General features: G+C 46.4%; 1 protein-coding gene across 1 annotated transcript in view; it reads right to left on the reverse strand.

Moving 5' to 3' along the window:
* Window positions 1-6,697: 6,697 nt before the first annotated feature.
* LOC127573791 (gamma-aminobutyric acid receptor subunit gamma-4-like) overlaps window positions 6,698-17,304 on the reverse strand; it is a 107,012-nt gene continuing 96,405 nt past the window's right edge. The window contains exon 11 of the mRNA XM_052022296.1: window positions 6,698-7,000. Coding sequence (XP_051878256.1) covers window positions 6,698-7,000 — 303 coding nt within the window. The remainder of the gene's footprint in view (window positions 7,001-17,304) is intronic.

The raw sequence follows: 17,304 nt of genomic DNA on the forward strand, positions 1-17,304 counted from the left end.
AGATCCATGACAGAGACCTGGTTGCATAATGAGCAAAGTTAGAAATTCACAGTTACTGGGTGCTTGACATTTAGATAGGGCAGGTAGAATGGGAAGGAATGGGAAAGGCTAGCATTAGGGCAGTAGGGATGGGAGAGAGCAAGAGGCAAAAATCAATGGGCACTGGTTAACAGGCAGGCCAAACAGCAGAATCATTCAAGAGAGCTTAAAGAAAATGCAGGGGAGTGATTGAGGGAGACTTAATTCCATGAAAACCAAATCACAGTCATAGAAACAGGTCCTTTGGCCCACTATGTCCATACTGTCCATTGTATCTACCTACACTAATCCCATTTACACACATAGCCATTAGCCTTGGTAATTTTACTACTTGATACTTAAATATTGTGAGAGTCTCTGCCTCCACCACCCCATCAGGCAGCACCTTCCACACTCTAACCACTCTCTGAGTGGAAAAATCCCCCTCAGATCCTCTCTGAACCTCCTTCTTCTCACCTTAATTCAGTGTCCTCTTGTCTTAGACTCCCCTACCATGGGAAAAATGATTTATACTATCTTTGCTAACTATCCCCCTCATGACTTTATGTACCTCTACAGGTCACCCCTCAGCCTCCTTTGCTCCAGGGAAAACAAACCCAGCCTATCTAGCCTCTCTTCATAACCATAATGTTCCAAACCTACTCGGCATCCTGGTGAATCTCCTCTGCATTCTCCCCAGCACAATCACAGCCTTCCTATTGTTACATGATCCTTCCAAAGCAGAGAAAATAGATTGGAAGATGCGTTCATGGAACATATTTTAGGACAGCTTCCCTGCGGGTCAGTTCAACAGGCTAATTGATACATTTTTTTATGAATGAGATGCAGTCAATTACTCATTTTATAACAAAGAGTGCTAGAAAGAAAATTGATCACACTATGACAGTATTTTATTGTTAAACTTGAGAGAGTCACAACTTAGTCCAACATTGTAGTATTGAACTTAAAAAGCGCTGATCTGATGGACTTGAACAACACATTGGTTCAAGTAGATTGGAAAATTAGATTAAGATGTTTGCCTATTGATAAACAAGGTCAATAATTTAATATTAAAAATATCATTGTTCTAACAAATGCGCACTCCTTTAAAATCAAAGCTAAAAGACAGTGATTGACCTGTGGCCACTAACAGGGTTACGAGAGGAAAGTGATATTGTTTTTTGAGATGTGTGCATCATTTATTGCCCATCCCAATTGGCCCTGGAGAAGGAGGTGACAGACGTCTCCTTGGACAGCTGTGATTCTTGTGGTGATGGCTGGATCCCGGGTTTCCAATCCAACAGTGATAAAGGAGCAACGATACATCTCATCAGGCTAGTGAGCCATTGAGAAGGACCTTGCAGCTTATGGTGTTCCCCTGTGAGTCCTGTCCTTGACCTTTTATGGGGCGAAAGTCTGGGGTTCAGGAGGTGCTGTCGGAGTTGCCTTGGTAATTTGCTGCAGTGCATTTTGTAGACGGTACACACTGCAGCCATGGTGCGCCAGTGGGGGGGGGGGGGCTCAAGGCTCAGGGTGGTGGATGGGCTGCTTTGGCCTGGATGATGTAGAGCTTCTTGAGAGTTGTTGGAGCTGCACTCATCCAGGTAAATGGAGGGTGTTCCACCACAGTCCTGACGTGCCTTGCAGATGATGGAATGGGTTGAGCAGTCGCTCACCACAGCCACTAGCCTAACCTGTTGGATGCCCAGACTCTGATCTCTGGATTTCTGTGGCTCCTCCACTTGTTGATCCCCAGAATACCTACGGGGGGTGGGGCGGTGGAGGCTCTCAGTGAAGCTGGAGCTGTTGAATGCCAAGGGTTGGTGGCTGTGCTCCCTGATATTGAAGGTGGAAATGCCTGGCATTTGTGAGGTGCTAGTGTTAGATTAAGACAGGCCTAAATGCTGTCCAGATGTTGCCTGCAGGCACAGGCTGCTTCATTTTTTGAGAAGCTATGATTGGAATTGAACATTGTGCAGCCATCAGTGAACATCCCCACAGCTGACCTTGTGGTGGAAGGAAGGTCATTGATGAAGCAGCTGAAGATGGCTGGGCTCAGGACACTGCCCTAAGGAACTCCTGCAGTGATGTCCTGGGGCTGGGATAATTGATCATTCAATAATGATAGCCATCTCCCTCTGTGAGGTCAGGGGAACATTTTACACGCTTCCTATTTACTTTGTGCTTGTTAGGTCATTGATGCCACACTCAATCAAATGCAAACCATCACTCTCCCTTCACCTCCACAAAGCTTTAGATAAGGTGATGCATCAAAAGTTATAAAATAAAAGCTCATGATGTAGGGGAAACAGACTGGTGTGGAATATGTCAGCCCCAGGACATCGTTGACTGAGTTCTTTAGGACAGTGTCCTGGGCCCAATCAATGACCTTCCTTCCACCACAAGGTCAGCAGTGGGAATGTTCGCTGATGACTGTACAATGTTCAATTCCATTCGCAGCTCCTCAGAAAGTAAACAGACCATGCCTGCAAGCAATGACATCTGGAGAACATTTAAGCAATGGCTAATAACTGGCTCACCACCAGTTTCTCAAGAGCAGTTAGATACAGGGAATAAATTCTATCCTCATCTCCAAAGCTCACATCTGTAAAACGTTGTGAACAAGAATAAGGAGGCTACAAAGGAATATAGATGGCAAAAGCGAGTGGGCAAAGATCTGGGAAATGGAGTGTAATATGTGAAATAGAAATTATCAATATTGGTAGGAGAAACAAAAAAGGGTACTATCTAAATGGCGAGGGATTTCAGAGCTCTGAGATGTGGAGGGATCTGGGTATCCCAGCACATGTTCAGTAAAAGGCCAGTAGGCAGGTGCTGCAAGTAATTAGGAACGCTAACAATGTTATTTTGCATTGCAAGAGGAATTAAGTACTAAAGTAGGGTGGTTATACCTCAGTTACATAGAACATTGGTGAGATCACATCTGGATCACTGTGTACAGTATCAGTCTCCTTATTTAAGGAAGGACGTCAATGGGAACAGATCAGAGAAGGTTTACTGGACTGATACCTGGAATGGTCAGGTTGCCTTATGAGGAAAGGTTAGACAGGCTGTGTTTGTATCTGTTGGGTTTAGGAGAGGGAACTTGGATGAAACATATAAGATCCTGAGGGGTGGATGTGGAGACGATGTTTCCTCTTGTGGCAGAATCTAGAACTGAAGGGTCACTGTTTAATAGTAAGGAGCTGGCCAGTTAAGACAGAGATGACATGAATTGTTTTTTTTCTCTTAGGTTTGTGAGTCTTTGGAACTCTCTTCCTCAAAGGGTGGTGGAAGCAGAGTGCTTGAATATCTTGAAGGCAGAGGGAGATAGGTTCTTGATAAGTGGGGGGGGGGCAAAAGGTCACAGGGCTAGATGTAATATGGAGTCTAGGTTAAAATCAGAGCAGTCATGATCTATTAGTTGTGGATCAGGCTTGAGGGATTGTTTGTAAATCCTGCTCCTAATTCACATGCACACAAGCTTGGATCTTGCTTGCTTCTGTAGACCAGCTCTTTTGTTAATAGACCAAGAGTAGTGGCAGTCAGCTGTATGGACCGATAGTGTCCCATTAGACAGTGGAGTACAAATGGCCATGTTTGCTGCTACATCTGTAAGAAACTTAGGTTACTTTTACCCTAACCAAAGGTGTAACAATGTCAGGAACACAGCAGTTCTGGGCATTGTCAGTAGGTTAAAGGTGAACCTCACTCTGTGCAGCACCTGTCAACAGTTTGTCTGTGACAGAGAGTGGAATGATTGGGAGTGATACTGTCCCATTGGATGTATCATGCATTTTGTGGGCAGAACAAACCTGGGTCCTTTTCAGTCCTCTTGCATAGCTGCTGGTGCAGTGATGTGTGGACCAACCTGACTGCCCAGTGTTCCTCAGCACTGCACTCAATGCTGTTTGGTCCTGTCATTGTTTTAATGGCAGGTGCCTCAAGAGTAAGCCCTGGTGGATGAGCTGCTCGACCATTCTGGCTGAAGGTTATTACAGATGTATCTGCCTTTGACACTCACGTGCAGGCTCTGCCTTCACTGAAGCCCATCCTTCTGTTAGCTGTTTAATTGACCACCACCATTCTCCACCAGATGTGCAAGGACAGGAGAGAGTCCTCCTACATCTGGTCCTGTGTTGCAGCTTCAGCAGGCAGCCACCTCGCTGGGTACACCTCATGTTGCCCCCTGCCTGTCCTTCTACATTGCTTACTCAGCTAGGCTTGGTCTCCTGGCTCACTGAGGTTGGAGGAGGGGATACCGGTCCATGGTATTACATGTGGTGGAATGTCCGCACTGCCTTTCCAAGGCCAGGCTGGAGCTGCCAGATCCGCTCTGAGTCCACAACATGATGGCGGTTGGTCTTGATGTGAAGGCAGGACTCTCTGGTGGTCATCTCTCCAATGATGTCATGGATAGGTGCATCCAGCTCAGGTAGACTGGTGAGGATGAGGTCCAGTAGGTTTATCCCTGGTGTTGATTCACTCACTACCTGTCACAGACTCTTTCCTCTTAGACTCGGCCAGTTAGGTCAGTGGTGGTGCTACCAACCCACTTCTGGTGATGGACACTGAAGTCCCCACCTAGAGCACATTCTGTACCCTTGCTGGTCTCGGTGCTTCTTCCGAGGATTGTTCTACATGAAGGAGCCCTGCTTCATCAGCTGAGGGGGTGGGAATCTGGGTGAGGTTTTCTTGCCCAGTTTTTGTCTGACGCTGTGACACTTCATGAGGTCACGAGTCAATGTCGAAGACCGCTGAGAGCATCCAGCTGCGCCACCTCTGGTGGGTCGGAGCTGTCTGTGGGTGGGGCAATAAAGAAAGGGCTGAGGAATTACAAAAACATTTAGCATCGGTTGCTCCTAATGAAATGCAAGGTAAATAAACTGGAGATACAGGGGAACCATTGGTCTGACATGGATTAAAGTGACGGAGATCGGTAAAGGGAACAACTGCCAGTGGCGTGGGTACAATATCCTGGCAACAGCAACAAACCTCTCCCATCCCCCCAACCTGATAACTCTGTAACTGGGGTTTCCAAAGGACATAATGGATGCATTGGTAACTACCTCACAAAGTTCCCTCAGTGTTTTCCCTGAACACAAAACGCTGGTTCAATCGCATTTGGAGTACTGCATACAGTTCTGGCCGTCACACTGCAGGAAGGATGTGGTAGCAACGGAGAGATTGCAGAAGAAATTCCTTATAACCGCTGCCCTCCATTCCAGGATGTTGCCTGGAATGGAGGGCAGCGGTTAGGAGGAGAAATTGGTTAGGCTGTGTTTATTCTCACTGGAATGCAGGAGGCTGAGGGGTGACCTTATAGAAGTTTATAAAATTATGAGGGGCATAGATAGGATAGAAAGAGTCTTTTTTCCCAGGGTAGGGAAGTCTAGAGCTAAAGGGCACAGGTTTAAGGTGAGAAGGGAGAAAAGGGAGATCTGAGGGTCAAGTTTTTCGCAGGTAGGTTAGCAAATATCTGGAGCTGCCAGAGGAGGTGGTAGATGCAGCTACAATTATGGTTTAAAAGGCATTTGGACAAGTACTTGGAAAGGAAAGGAGTAGAGGGATACAAGCCTAATGCAGGCAAATGGAATCAGTGTAGATAGCACAGTTAAAGCAGATGAGGTGGGCCAAAGGGCTTGTTTCTGTGCAGTGCTCTTCTATGATTCTGGAACATTCGCAGCATGTTGGAGGGGAGCAAATGCAAGCTTGCTATTGAGGTGAGGAGGGGATGGGAATTGGAATGGTAGACATTAAGGTCTGCCTCCCACTGAGCAGGATCAGCCAGCGGTGACCTGGTTTTATGGACCAGAGACGGGTCTGATAAATCTGATGGGGTGTCTGAGGAAGCAACGAGGAAGATGGTTCAGGAGGTCATGGTGGATGAAGTACTTCTGGGGTTTCAATAGCCCTTTGATTCCCCATTTATCATTCCCCGTTCTGGCTATCAGCACCACTGTCTGTTCCCTCCTACCTGTCGCTGTTACTCCTCCCACCCCAGAGAGGCAGGGTATTATGGGGTCATAGAGTCATACAGCACAGAAACAAGCCCTTCGGCCCAACTCCTCCATGCCGGCCAACGTATCTATCTGAGCTGGTCCCATTTGCCCACGTTTGGCCCATATCCCTCTAAACCTTTCCCGTGAACTGACTACCTCAGCAATGGCCGGCACTCAGTTACACAGGTCAGAGGATTCTCCCGGCTGGAGCTGGACAGTGGGCTGGTTGAAATTGGCCTCAGTGTGCTGGGCAGAGGCAGGGTGAGTGCAGTTGGAGGGGTGGTAGGTGGCAGCGTGGGAGGAGAGTGATCAGGACTGCCCAACGATTCCGGTCAGCATTTGGCCAACATCAGACCTCTGACAGAAGAGCAGACCTGGGCATCCTGATGGCGCCTTCATGTTGGGTAGCTTCCTGGCACTTACTCCTGGCCAGGTGGACTGGGTATGGAAGGGATGGACCTGCTGCTGGAACCTCCAGCAGAACGACACCACAAACTGCACAGCAAGAGCCCAATCACTGCCGACCAATCTATCCAAGCCTTGCCCCACCTCACTTCATTCACCCCATCTGCCTACCCCACTCGCCTGGGTCCCGATCCAATAAGCTGATAAGGAGAGAAGACAGGGGAGAAGTTTTATTGTGGAGCTGAGCCGTGGTGTGGGTGGGAGAGGCAGGGTCACAGGTAGAGATAAGAGATCCAATAAACAAGGTTAAAGAGGAGGAAGGCAGTGGGAAAGAAAACCCGGGAGTAGGAGTCCAGCCGGGAGATGTGGATCCGGATGTGTCCCCGGCGCCAGGTGCCTGTCTGACAGTCGTCGATGCAGCAGAAGAAGGAGCGGCAGTCCTTCCCCTCCAGACAGTCGTCCACCAGCTCTTCCTCGGGCTCCTGCCACTGGCCTAGGTCGTTGACGGTGATGGCGGTGAAGCATGGCTCCGTGCCCGCCGGGCAGGCTTCCTGCAGAAGAACACAGCTGATCAACTCGGGGAGACGGACCTGGTGTCTGCTACCATGGTAATGTGGGCAGAATGGCCACTCCCCAGCATCTCTTGTACACCCCACACCTCCCTGACCCTCCCCACCATTCCTAATACCTATCCTTGCCCCTTCCACATGTCCCTGACCCTCCCCAACCCTCCACACCTCTCTGACCCTCCCCACCGATCTCAACTCCCCCACCCCTTCCACACCTCCCTAACGCTCCCCACCACTCCAAACGCCTACTACTGCACCACCCACACCTCCCCAGTCCTCCTCTCCCCTCCCCACCAATGCCAATATATCTCCACGCCTCTCCCATCACTCCCTGCCTCTCCCATCCCCACCCGAATTTCTCCAATCCTCCCCCCTCCTCTTGACATGTCCGACTTTACATTGGCGAGATCAAGCGTAGGCTAGGTGGAGCACCTACGCTCTGCCCGTAACGGCCATCTTGAGCTTTCAGTTGCACGTCATTTCAATTCCCACTCCTCCCCACCCCTCCCCACACTCTTTATCCCTCCCCCACTCTCCATCTCTCCCCACCCATCCCCACACTCTTTATCCCTCCCCCACTCTCCATCTCTCCCCACCCATCCCCACTCCCTCCATCTCCCCAGCCCCCTCCACTCCATCTCTCTCACACCTCCCCACTCTATCTCTCCCACACCCTTCTCCCACACTCTCCATCTCTCCCCCACCCTCCCCCACACTCTCCCACCCCTCCCCCACACTCTCCATCTCTCCCCCACCCCTCCCCCACACTCTCCCACCCCTCCCCCACACTCTCCATCTCTCCCCCACCCTCCCCCACACTCTCCCACCCCTCCCCCACACTCTCCATCTCTCCCCCACCCCTCCCCCACACTCTCCATCTCTCCCCCACCCTCCCCCACACTCTCCCACCCCTCCCCACTCTCCCCATCTCTCCCCCACCCTCCCCCACACTCTCCCACCCCTCCCCCACACTCTCCATCTCTCCCCCACCCTCCCCCACACTCTCCCACCCCTCCCCCACACTCTCCATCTCTCCCCCACCCCTCCCCACTCTCCCCATCTCTCCCCCACCCTCCCCCACACTCTCCATCTCTCCCCCACCCCCCACACACTCTCCACCCCTGTCCATCCTCCCGTGCCCCTTCCTCACCTCTCCTCTTCATCAGATCACTGCACCCCCCACCCCCATTCCCAGTACGTCAGGATGCCTGTCCTTCCCTGAGGTTCTCACAGCGACAGGCGGCAGGCGATTCACCCTCGGACAGACCTCTGGGCTTCCGTCCTCTCCTGCTACAGCCTCCATGGGATTTTCCTTGCCAGTGGGAACCATGGGGAACAGGAGTGTGGCCCAGGATGAAGGATCTCCCTGCCGGACCGGACCGGGCTGGTCCAAGGCTGAGCCGTGGTGACAACCGTGTCCCACCCCCCACACTGGCCGCAGGGTGGACCCCTTCCTGTGTCTATGGCTCCTCCACCTTCTCACATCCCTCACTAAATGACAGGGAACTCCAGCCCAGAGCCCACCACTGTTCCCTTGAATTTACAGCCACAGCATCTCCCAGTTCTTCATCTTCATCCCTTTGAGCTGCTGCTAAATTTAGCAAATCTGTTTCTTGGGCACACATGGGGCAGCCAGTGGACCAGGTGTCAGGCCCCCTCCCTGAGGAGAGACTGGTCCGACTTGCTCCTGGTCCCCACCACTACTACTTGGCTTTGAATGGAGCAGACCCCGGACTGGGCTGCTCAAGATTCCTCGCAGACCTCTGTAGTGCTGACATTTGGGAAATGGAGCCAGCCTTCCCCCCCACCCACCCTAAGTCCACAGCTTCTGTCTCCAACTGGTGTTCTCCAATCCCTTAAAGTTCCCACCCCAGAACCCTGCCAGCCAGCACGATGTTAATCTGCAGCGGAGGTGGATGTGTCCGTGGGGGTCAGCAGACACCACCATCCTGCCCAAGGTGCCCTGAGGGAGAGTGCAGACTGGCCCAGTCCTCTCCCACACTGAGCCATGAAAGGAGGGCCACCACTATGAGCGAACATCCTTTCAATGTTGAGCACAGTGTATTCGTAGAACAGCCTCGGGGGAGGAGGAAGTGGAACTGAGGAGCCATAAACACCTCGTGCCCTCTGTGTTAAGGCTTGGTCTTAACTAACAACCCAACTCGCAATCTTCTCATGTTTCCCCTCCTCTCCCTGTGACCCACACCCTGCTCAGGCTACCCATCGTCCACCTCCTGCTGCCTTTCTAGCCCCACGTTACATACTATTGCTCATGGCTCTCTATTCGCTCCTCCAAATCTACCATCTTACACCCCCCCCGAAACACTCACCCTCGTGTTCCCCAACTCCCCATTTCCCTTTTCTCTACAGTCTCTTCAAGCTTCCTGTTTTTCCAAGACTGTGGCCAACTTTCCTGGTCAGTTTTCCACCCTTCTGACATGCCGGAATTACAGATCCAAGCCGCCGGTGAACTGCAGGTGCGGCGAGAGGCTGCCCACCTCTGCCACCTGCCTGCACCTTTGGTGTGATCAGTCAGACATCCTCTGGTCAGACAGCACGGTGGGACCACACACTCAGCCGCTTCCACTCCCAGCTGAACAGCACAACTGAAAAACACCTGTGTCTCGTTCCTCTCCCGCAATGTCAGCCTCTGGTATCCTGACCCACGGCTAGTCCACCACCTCAATAATACATGAAAATCAGTGAAAAAAAAAACACAGGTGTGGAAAATCTGAAATAAAATCAGACAATACCAGAAACACTTAGTGGGTCAGGCAGTGACCAACTCGTTCCACTGCTTCCCTTCCCAGGGACCAACACAGTCCTTCCAGGTGAAACTGTGGCTCGCTTACACTTCTTCCAATCTAGTGCACTGCATTCAGTGTTCACCATGTGGTATCCTCAACATCTGAGGTGCCAAAAACAGATTGGGTGACTGCTTAGCGGAGCACCTGTGTTTAGTCTGCATGGACTTCCTGTAGCCTGCCATAAAATTCCCCATCCTACTCCCACTCTCACCTCTCTGTCTGTGACCTCCCGCACTGTTACAAAGAGGCTCAATGTAAGCTCGGGGAACACCACCTCAGCTTCCCTCCGAGCACGTTGCAGACTGCAGGACTCAATGTTGAATTCTCCAACTTCAGGTAACCTGGTTTCTCATTTCTGTCAGTCATCCATCTGCTCAGTTTCTCCCTCTCCATTTGTACAGCCTGCCCTGCTGGGCAAGTCCCACTGCCCTGCTATTAGTGACACACCACACAGACAATGAAGCACAATGTGTAACTGTACAATAACCCATCTGCTCTCACCCGATCTCAGGTATTTCCTTGTTCTACCCATCCCTCCCCAATTCTCCACCACTGAAGACCAACCTGCTTTTATTTCATTCCCAGTTCTGTTGAAGGGTCCTGGACCTGAAAGGCTAACAGTTTCTCTCTCCACTGATGTTGCCCTGACCTGTTGAGTGTTTCCAGTGTTTTTAGTTGTTATTTTATCTCAATAACTTTGGTCACCTCTGCCTTGCCTCACATCATCTGCTTCAGGGACTCTCCTCTGTGTCTCTGTTTAATTCAACCTATTCCCTTGTTCCACGATGTAAATCTGAGGCTATTCCCCACTGCAGTCCAGCACAGCCCACTTATCCACATTCCCTGCATCCAGCTCGCTCCTCATTAGCAACACCTTCATTTTAAGATTCCAATTCCTGTTTTCAAATCTGTCCCAGGCCATGCACTCTGCCTATCTTTAATCCTCTCCATCCTGTTCACTTTATGAGATACCTCACCTCTTCAAATTCTGGCCTCTTCATCACCCCTAATCGTAAGATTCTGTCCAGACTGAAATTCCCTCCCCAAACTACTCTGCCTCTTTAGCTCTTCTTCCTCCTTTGGGAAGTGCCTTAAAACCTACTTCTTTGACTAAGGTTTTGCTCTTCTGCTCCAAACCCATAACTTTTACCACCAAGAAGGACAGGGCACAATGCATCCAGCTCGCACAATGGAACACCTCCCCCCTCCTAAAGCTCCCTCAAGGTGCACATCATCCTGAGTTGGAAATATATTGCTGGTCTTTCCGTGTCACTGGGTCTGAGTCCTGGACCTCCCTCCACAACCTCGCTGTGAGAGCACCTTCACCACATGGACTGCAGTGTATCAAGAGGTGGATCTTCCTACTTGAGGGAAACGAAGGATGGGCAATAAATGCTGACCTTGCCAGTGATGCCCACATCCCAAAAATGAATGAATTAACTACAGCTCTATGTGGCTCGTTGGGATGTTTTGTTGCATTCCCACAAAGTGTCTTGGGATGCACTGCTTCATGAAAAGTTCCAGGTTACTACAAGTTTTAGTGGTTGTTGTCATTGACTCAGACACTTACAAGGAATTGTCTACAAGGTACATAAGGAGATAAAACAAGGAGAAAGACACCACATGTTGACCAGGACATCAATGATTTTTGTCAAATGATCTACCTGTGAGGAGCTTGGTTTAATGTTTCATCTGAAACATAAAACTCAAGTTTCTGGATGAACATTTCAATCACCAAGGCATGAAAGTTAAGGGCCAAGTGCTGGTAGATAGGATTTGTACAGATGTGTACGATGGTTGGCATGGGCATGGTGGGCCGAATGGCCTGTTCCTGTGGTCTATAAATCTACGACTCCCACAGTGTGACATTCCCTCAGCACCTGCGCTGGGTGTATCAAATATCTGATTCAACACTAGAAGACAGGACCGTCTGATTCTGAGCTGAGAATCAGTGTGAACTCCATAAGTTTTGGCTTTTCTTGCACATTTAGTACTGTAAAACTCTGATAATCTACGCATACAGAAATCTCTATGGTTTGGCACCTGGTTTACCAAGTAATATTGTGCTACCTTTCACTCACTGGGACCCTGTTTCCCATGCTCCCTTTCACTCACTGGGACTCTGTTTCCTGCATTCCATTTCACTGACTGGGGTCCGGTTCCTGAATTCCCTTCTGACTCGCTGGGGCCCCAGTTCTTGCACTCCTTTCCAACTGCCTGTGGCTCTGTTTCCCCCACTGCCTTTCACTTCCCAGGACCCCGGTAGCCTTTCACTCTTCTCCCTGACCACTCAAAAACCATCAGTTTCTGATCCAGAATGAACAATCAATCTGGAAACTGCTTCTATTTGCAGAAGAAAATTCCAAACTTTCACCCGCCGTGGCCTGTGTTGGTAGAAGTATTTCGTATTTTGTTCCTGTAAAACCTGCCTCTAACTTTTAGACCAAGCCTTTATTTTTCCTGCTGCCAGTGTTAGGGTAATTGGTCCACAGTTGCTTTGGGCTTGTTGTATTTCCCTTGTTCAACAGAGGAATCCCATTCTATCCCATTGCTTCTCAACGATTTGTTTATTTATGAATATTAGTGCCTCTTCCCTAAATTCTTTAAATACACATAAGGTTTTAATCTTCTCTAAGTTTGATTAGTTTATCAACAATCCCCAATTTCAATCCTAAATGTCATTGTTTTTTAAATCTCTTCCAATTAGTCTCTCTAAATGTCAAAGTAATTACTCAATATATCTGTCATTTCCCTTGATGACTAAATCATTTTATATGTTTTCTTTTTGTTATTTATATATTTGCAGAATATTTTATTTCTGGGAATTTCACTTGATGATTGAATTTTATAGGTCAAACCTACCTTCCTATTTTACTCTCTTTCCATTGTAATCTCTTCTCACTCCCTTCTGCCAATATCTCCTTCATTTTCTATCTAGATTACACATGCTTTTGCTTTAATTTCACTTTTATCATTATTCCTTTATTCATAGGTGGTGTTCCATCATTGGCTAAATTGTCCCTAATTTTTACAGTGCTATGCTATCGCTGTCACTTTTTCCCTAGTTCACTTTCCTTGGTTCCATCACCAAACCTATTTGGTCCTTATTCATTAACTTTCTCAATCTTTATCATTCATTTTATTTTATTATGATTGCTATTGCCCAGATGCCCCCCCCAATGATTTATTTCCTTTCCCTCAGGTTCATTTCCCTTTGCAATTTTCAGCACTGTTTCCTCTCTTGTTGAGAATTTTGCAAATATTGGATGAAAAAATGATTTCCACACACAAACTCAATCCCTTTCTGCCTTTTCTTGATCTCTCTTTGCTGGGTTACTTGGGGTGTAGATAATCTCCAGTAATTATTATTCTGCTTCTTTTACTCTTTTTGTAGATTTGTCCTTGCACCTCTCTTTCTCTATTAGGAGATTTGTTGGAAGTCCCTATAAGTGGGCTGAAAAGTTTGGTCTGTTTGCCTTGTTCTACTCCACTGTGTGCACCAACTCACACACAACAGCAGCTCAGGGAGAACTCTGCCCCCTCCCCCCACCTCTCCCTGCCTTGAGTCTTATGGATACCATCCTGTACCCACGTTCTGACACCACTCACATCAGCTTTCTTGCTTCCAGCTTTTCTGTCAACACCAGCAATATTCCAAATAGTGTTTTTTACAATAGTCTCTTTATTAATGGTTATTTTGGATGGTGTCTCTTTTATTTAGTGGCTAATTAATAATTATAAATTAATTAGGGATTAATTAATACTTAAATAGTATTTTAATACTATTTCTCACTAATTCTTACCATTGCTTCTATTTATGGATTCTGCATTACCTTTAGGTTAGTTGCCCTCCTTTATTCAATCACACTAGCATTGCTTCCATTAACACAGCCATCTGCTTTCTCCAGATAATTCTTATTTCAGCATTTCAGCTCTGCCTATTCCTCTGCCCATCAGCTTGTGAATTACTGCTGAGGGTTCCTTGCTTTGTTTTCCATGCTGCACAGTTTGATGACATTTTATTGCTAGCTATTAAATTTTTTTCATCAGTCAGCTCATACGTTCTGCATCTGTTTCTGTTACCCTGTCCTGGTCTGACATTGTACTCTCAACTCTTATTTATTTCTCATCTTCAGGTTTATGACATTTTCACCAGATTCCTCCTCTTATCCAACCAGTTAAAAACCTTATTCACTGACCTGTTAATCCTTACATTCATGCACTGTTCACATCCTAGTCCCCTCAGGTGCTCCAGCCCCTACAAGCCATCCCCAGGTTACGAACACCCGACTCTCGGACACCCCAACATACGAGTTCCCATAATATTAAATTCAAAGGTCTGACGCATGTACATATGTTAGTTTCTACCAACAGCAGAACTAGTTTCCTCTCCACTTTTAGTAACTGTTCTTTCTTATCTTTTGTGCTCTTGATGCCTTTCATTTCAATACTGTAGAGGTGTGGTTACCATATTGAGTGATTCTTGTGTATTTTCTGACTTATGGGCAAAATTGACGTCTGTAAAATTGGAACCTGTTCATTATTCAGGGATGGCCTGTATCCCATTTCCACACCAGCCTTTCACCTTTCTAATGTGTTTGTCCCTGTGACAGGAAGAATCCCAAAATTACGACCCATGAGATGCAGTCCCTTTGATTTAGTTCCTGACTTCTGATACTTTGTGAGACGGATCAGCTCTTTGGTTGCCCACCTGTTCTCTATAGTCTTTAGGCTTTAATTCAGACAGCCAGGACACCCTCCCAATCCAGCAGGAACCCAGTAAGTTTGCAGCAGAACTGAGAAAATGGGTGAAAGAATGTTGTTGAGGATAGACCACAGAGTCATAGCATACAGTATGGAAACAGGCCCTTCAGCCCAACTTGTCTGTCTGATCTAGTCCCATCTGCAAATCCCTCTCAACCTTTCCTATCCATGTATCTGTCCAAATGTCTTTTTAAATGTTGTAATTGCACACACCTCTACAGCTGTCTCCGGCAACTCGTCCCATATACCCACCACCCTCTATGTGAAAAACTTGCCCCTTATATCCCCTTTAAATCTTTCCCTTTTCCCCTTAAATCTATGTCCTCTAGTTTTACACTCCCTTATGCTGGGAAAAAGACAGCGATCATGTACCTTTTCTACATCCCTCATTATTTTATAAACCTCTGTAACAACTCAATCTCCTAAACTCCAAGGAAAAAAATGTTCCAGCCTGTCCTTATAACTCAAGCCTCCAGTCCCAGTAACATCCTTGTGGAGTTTTTCGACACCCTTTCCAGCTTAATGACATCCTTCCTATAGCTGCACGACCAGAACTCTGCACAATCAGCAGGTTGGAGACACAAGAGATTCTGCAGATACACAAAGTGCTGGAGGAACTCAGCAGGTCAGGCAGCATCCATGGAAGGAAATAAACAGTCGATGTTTCGGGTCAAGATCCTTCACCTGTCCCATGGTTCCAGAGCCCAGCTAGGGGAACCATGCCACCCTGAAGCCTCCCTCTTTCCCCTCATGGGATGATGGTTTCCTGTAGGATTAACCTCCTCAAGCTCTCCTTCCTTCTCTCCTTCCCGGTTGTGGGAACACTCTTGCCTTCTGGGACCTGAGCCTTCTCCAGCTGTGACTGATGATGGAGATAGCCCTCACCCCACATCCCGAGCTCACAGTGAATGGGCCAAAGCAGTAAACCTATTCATGGGAGTTGCATTCAAGGACAGTGTCAGGGCTCAGCAACTCCCCCATACACCCTGCCCCCTCCTGCCATTCTTAATCATTATTTATTTTGTAGTTGGCAATAACTCCTTCTAAAGCTTTTACTGGGCACCCAAAATTCTTTCATATATATGGCAGAATAAAAACCCAAAGTTAAGTAAGAAATATTTACAAAAATTAAAAAAAGGATGGTGGTATGGCTTTGCCTAATTTTTGATTTTACTATTGGGCAATTAATATTAGATACTTAATTTTCTGGGCACAAGATTTAGATGCAATTCACTGTCCCCGTTGGGTACACCTTGAGTGTAAATCAGTGCAAGGATTTTCATTAGTTTCTATTTTAGGAGCTTCATTCCCTTTTGCACTTACTAAATTGAGTAAACAAATGACTAATCCAATAGTTAAACATACAATACGGATATGGTTTCAATTTCGTAAATTTTTTGGATTGGATAAATTTAATTTATCAAGTCCTATTCAATCTAAATTTTTTCTTTCAACCATCCAGAATTGACACAGCTTTTTCCTTATGGAAAATGAAGGGAATAAAATGTTTTCGTGATTTATTCATTGATAACTGTTTTTTATCTTTTGAACAGCTGTCTAATAAATACAATCTGCCTAGATCACATTTTTTTCGATATTTACAGATTAGAAATTTTTTAAAGGTTACTTTACCTTCTTTTCCGACACCATATAAAATTGAAATGACGGAAAAAATTTTAGGTTTTAATCCTTATCAGAAGGGCCTGATAGCAATAATTCAATAATTTATGATTGGATTATGAAAATACGTCCAGAGGAACTTGATAAAATTAAGAATGAATGGGAAAGAGAACTCCAGATACTTTTACCTACAGAGACATGGAAGAAAATTCTTCAATTAGTTAATACATCTTCAATGTGTGTTAGACACTCTTTGATACAGCTTAAGGTGGTTCACAGGACCCATATGTCCAAGGACAAGTTAGCCCGTTTTTATCATCATATAAATCCTATATGTGACAGATGTAATTCGAAGGTGGCTTCCCTGACACATATGTTTTGGTCCTGTCCCCTTTTGGAAAAATATTGGAAAGACATTTTTAACATTATTTCATCTGTATTGAATATTGATTTACAACCTTATCCTATTACTGCAATTTTTGGGTTTCAATGATGGAATCTCGCCATTTATCTGCTTCTGCTCATCGTATGATCGCTTTTGTCACATTAATGGCCAAGCGATCCATTTTGTTCAAATGGAAGGATCCAATACCTCCCACCACTTTTCAGTGGTTCTCTCAAACTATAGCATGTTTAAACTTAGAAAAAATTAGGAGTGGTACTGTTGATCCTTTGCTTAAATTTGAGGAAGTTTGGAGTCCATTTATTCCATATTTCCATATGATATAAGCTGACCTTTTCCAGACTCCCTTTCAATAACCCTTGAATATAGAAGGGCCGAGTTAACGACATAATAATGTTTTTTTTTAATTGAAGAAATATCAGTCCAGTCTTTTTTTGAAGTTTTTGGTTTCTTTTGGTTTATTATTAATATTTTTTTTGATTTGGGGGTTCTTTTCTCATATAATTAAATCTCTTTTCAATCTTCCTTTTGTATTATGTTCACTTAATAAGAGTGCGGGAGGTCTAGATTACTTTTTTTTACTCCTTGTGATTATATATATTAACTGTTATGATTGTTATCCTGATCTCTTTGCACCATATGTATAATTATTAATGTTATATATATTCATTTGTACTAATTTGAAAATTAATAAAAAGATTGAAAGAGAAAGAGAT

The sequence above is a fragment of the Pristis pectinata genome, chromosome 8, assembly GCF_009764475.1.
Source record: "Pristis pectinata isolate sPriPec2 chromosome 8, sPriPec2.1.pri, whole genome shotgun sequence".
NCBI classification, from domain to species: domain Eukaryota; kingdom Metazoa; phylum Chordata; class Chondrichthyes; order Rhinopristiformes; family Pristidae; genus Pristis; species Pristis pectinata.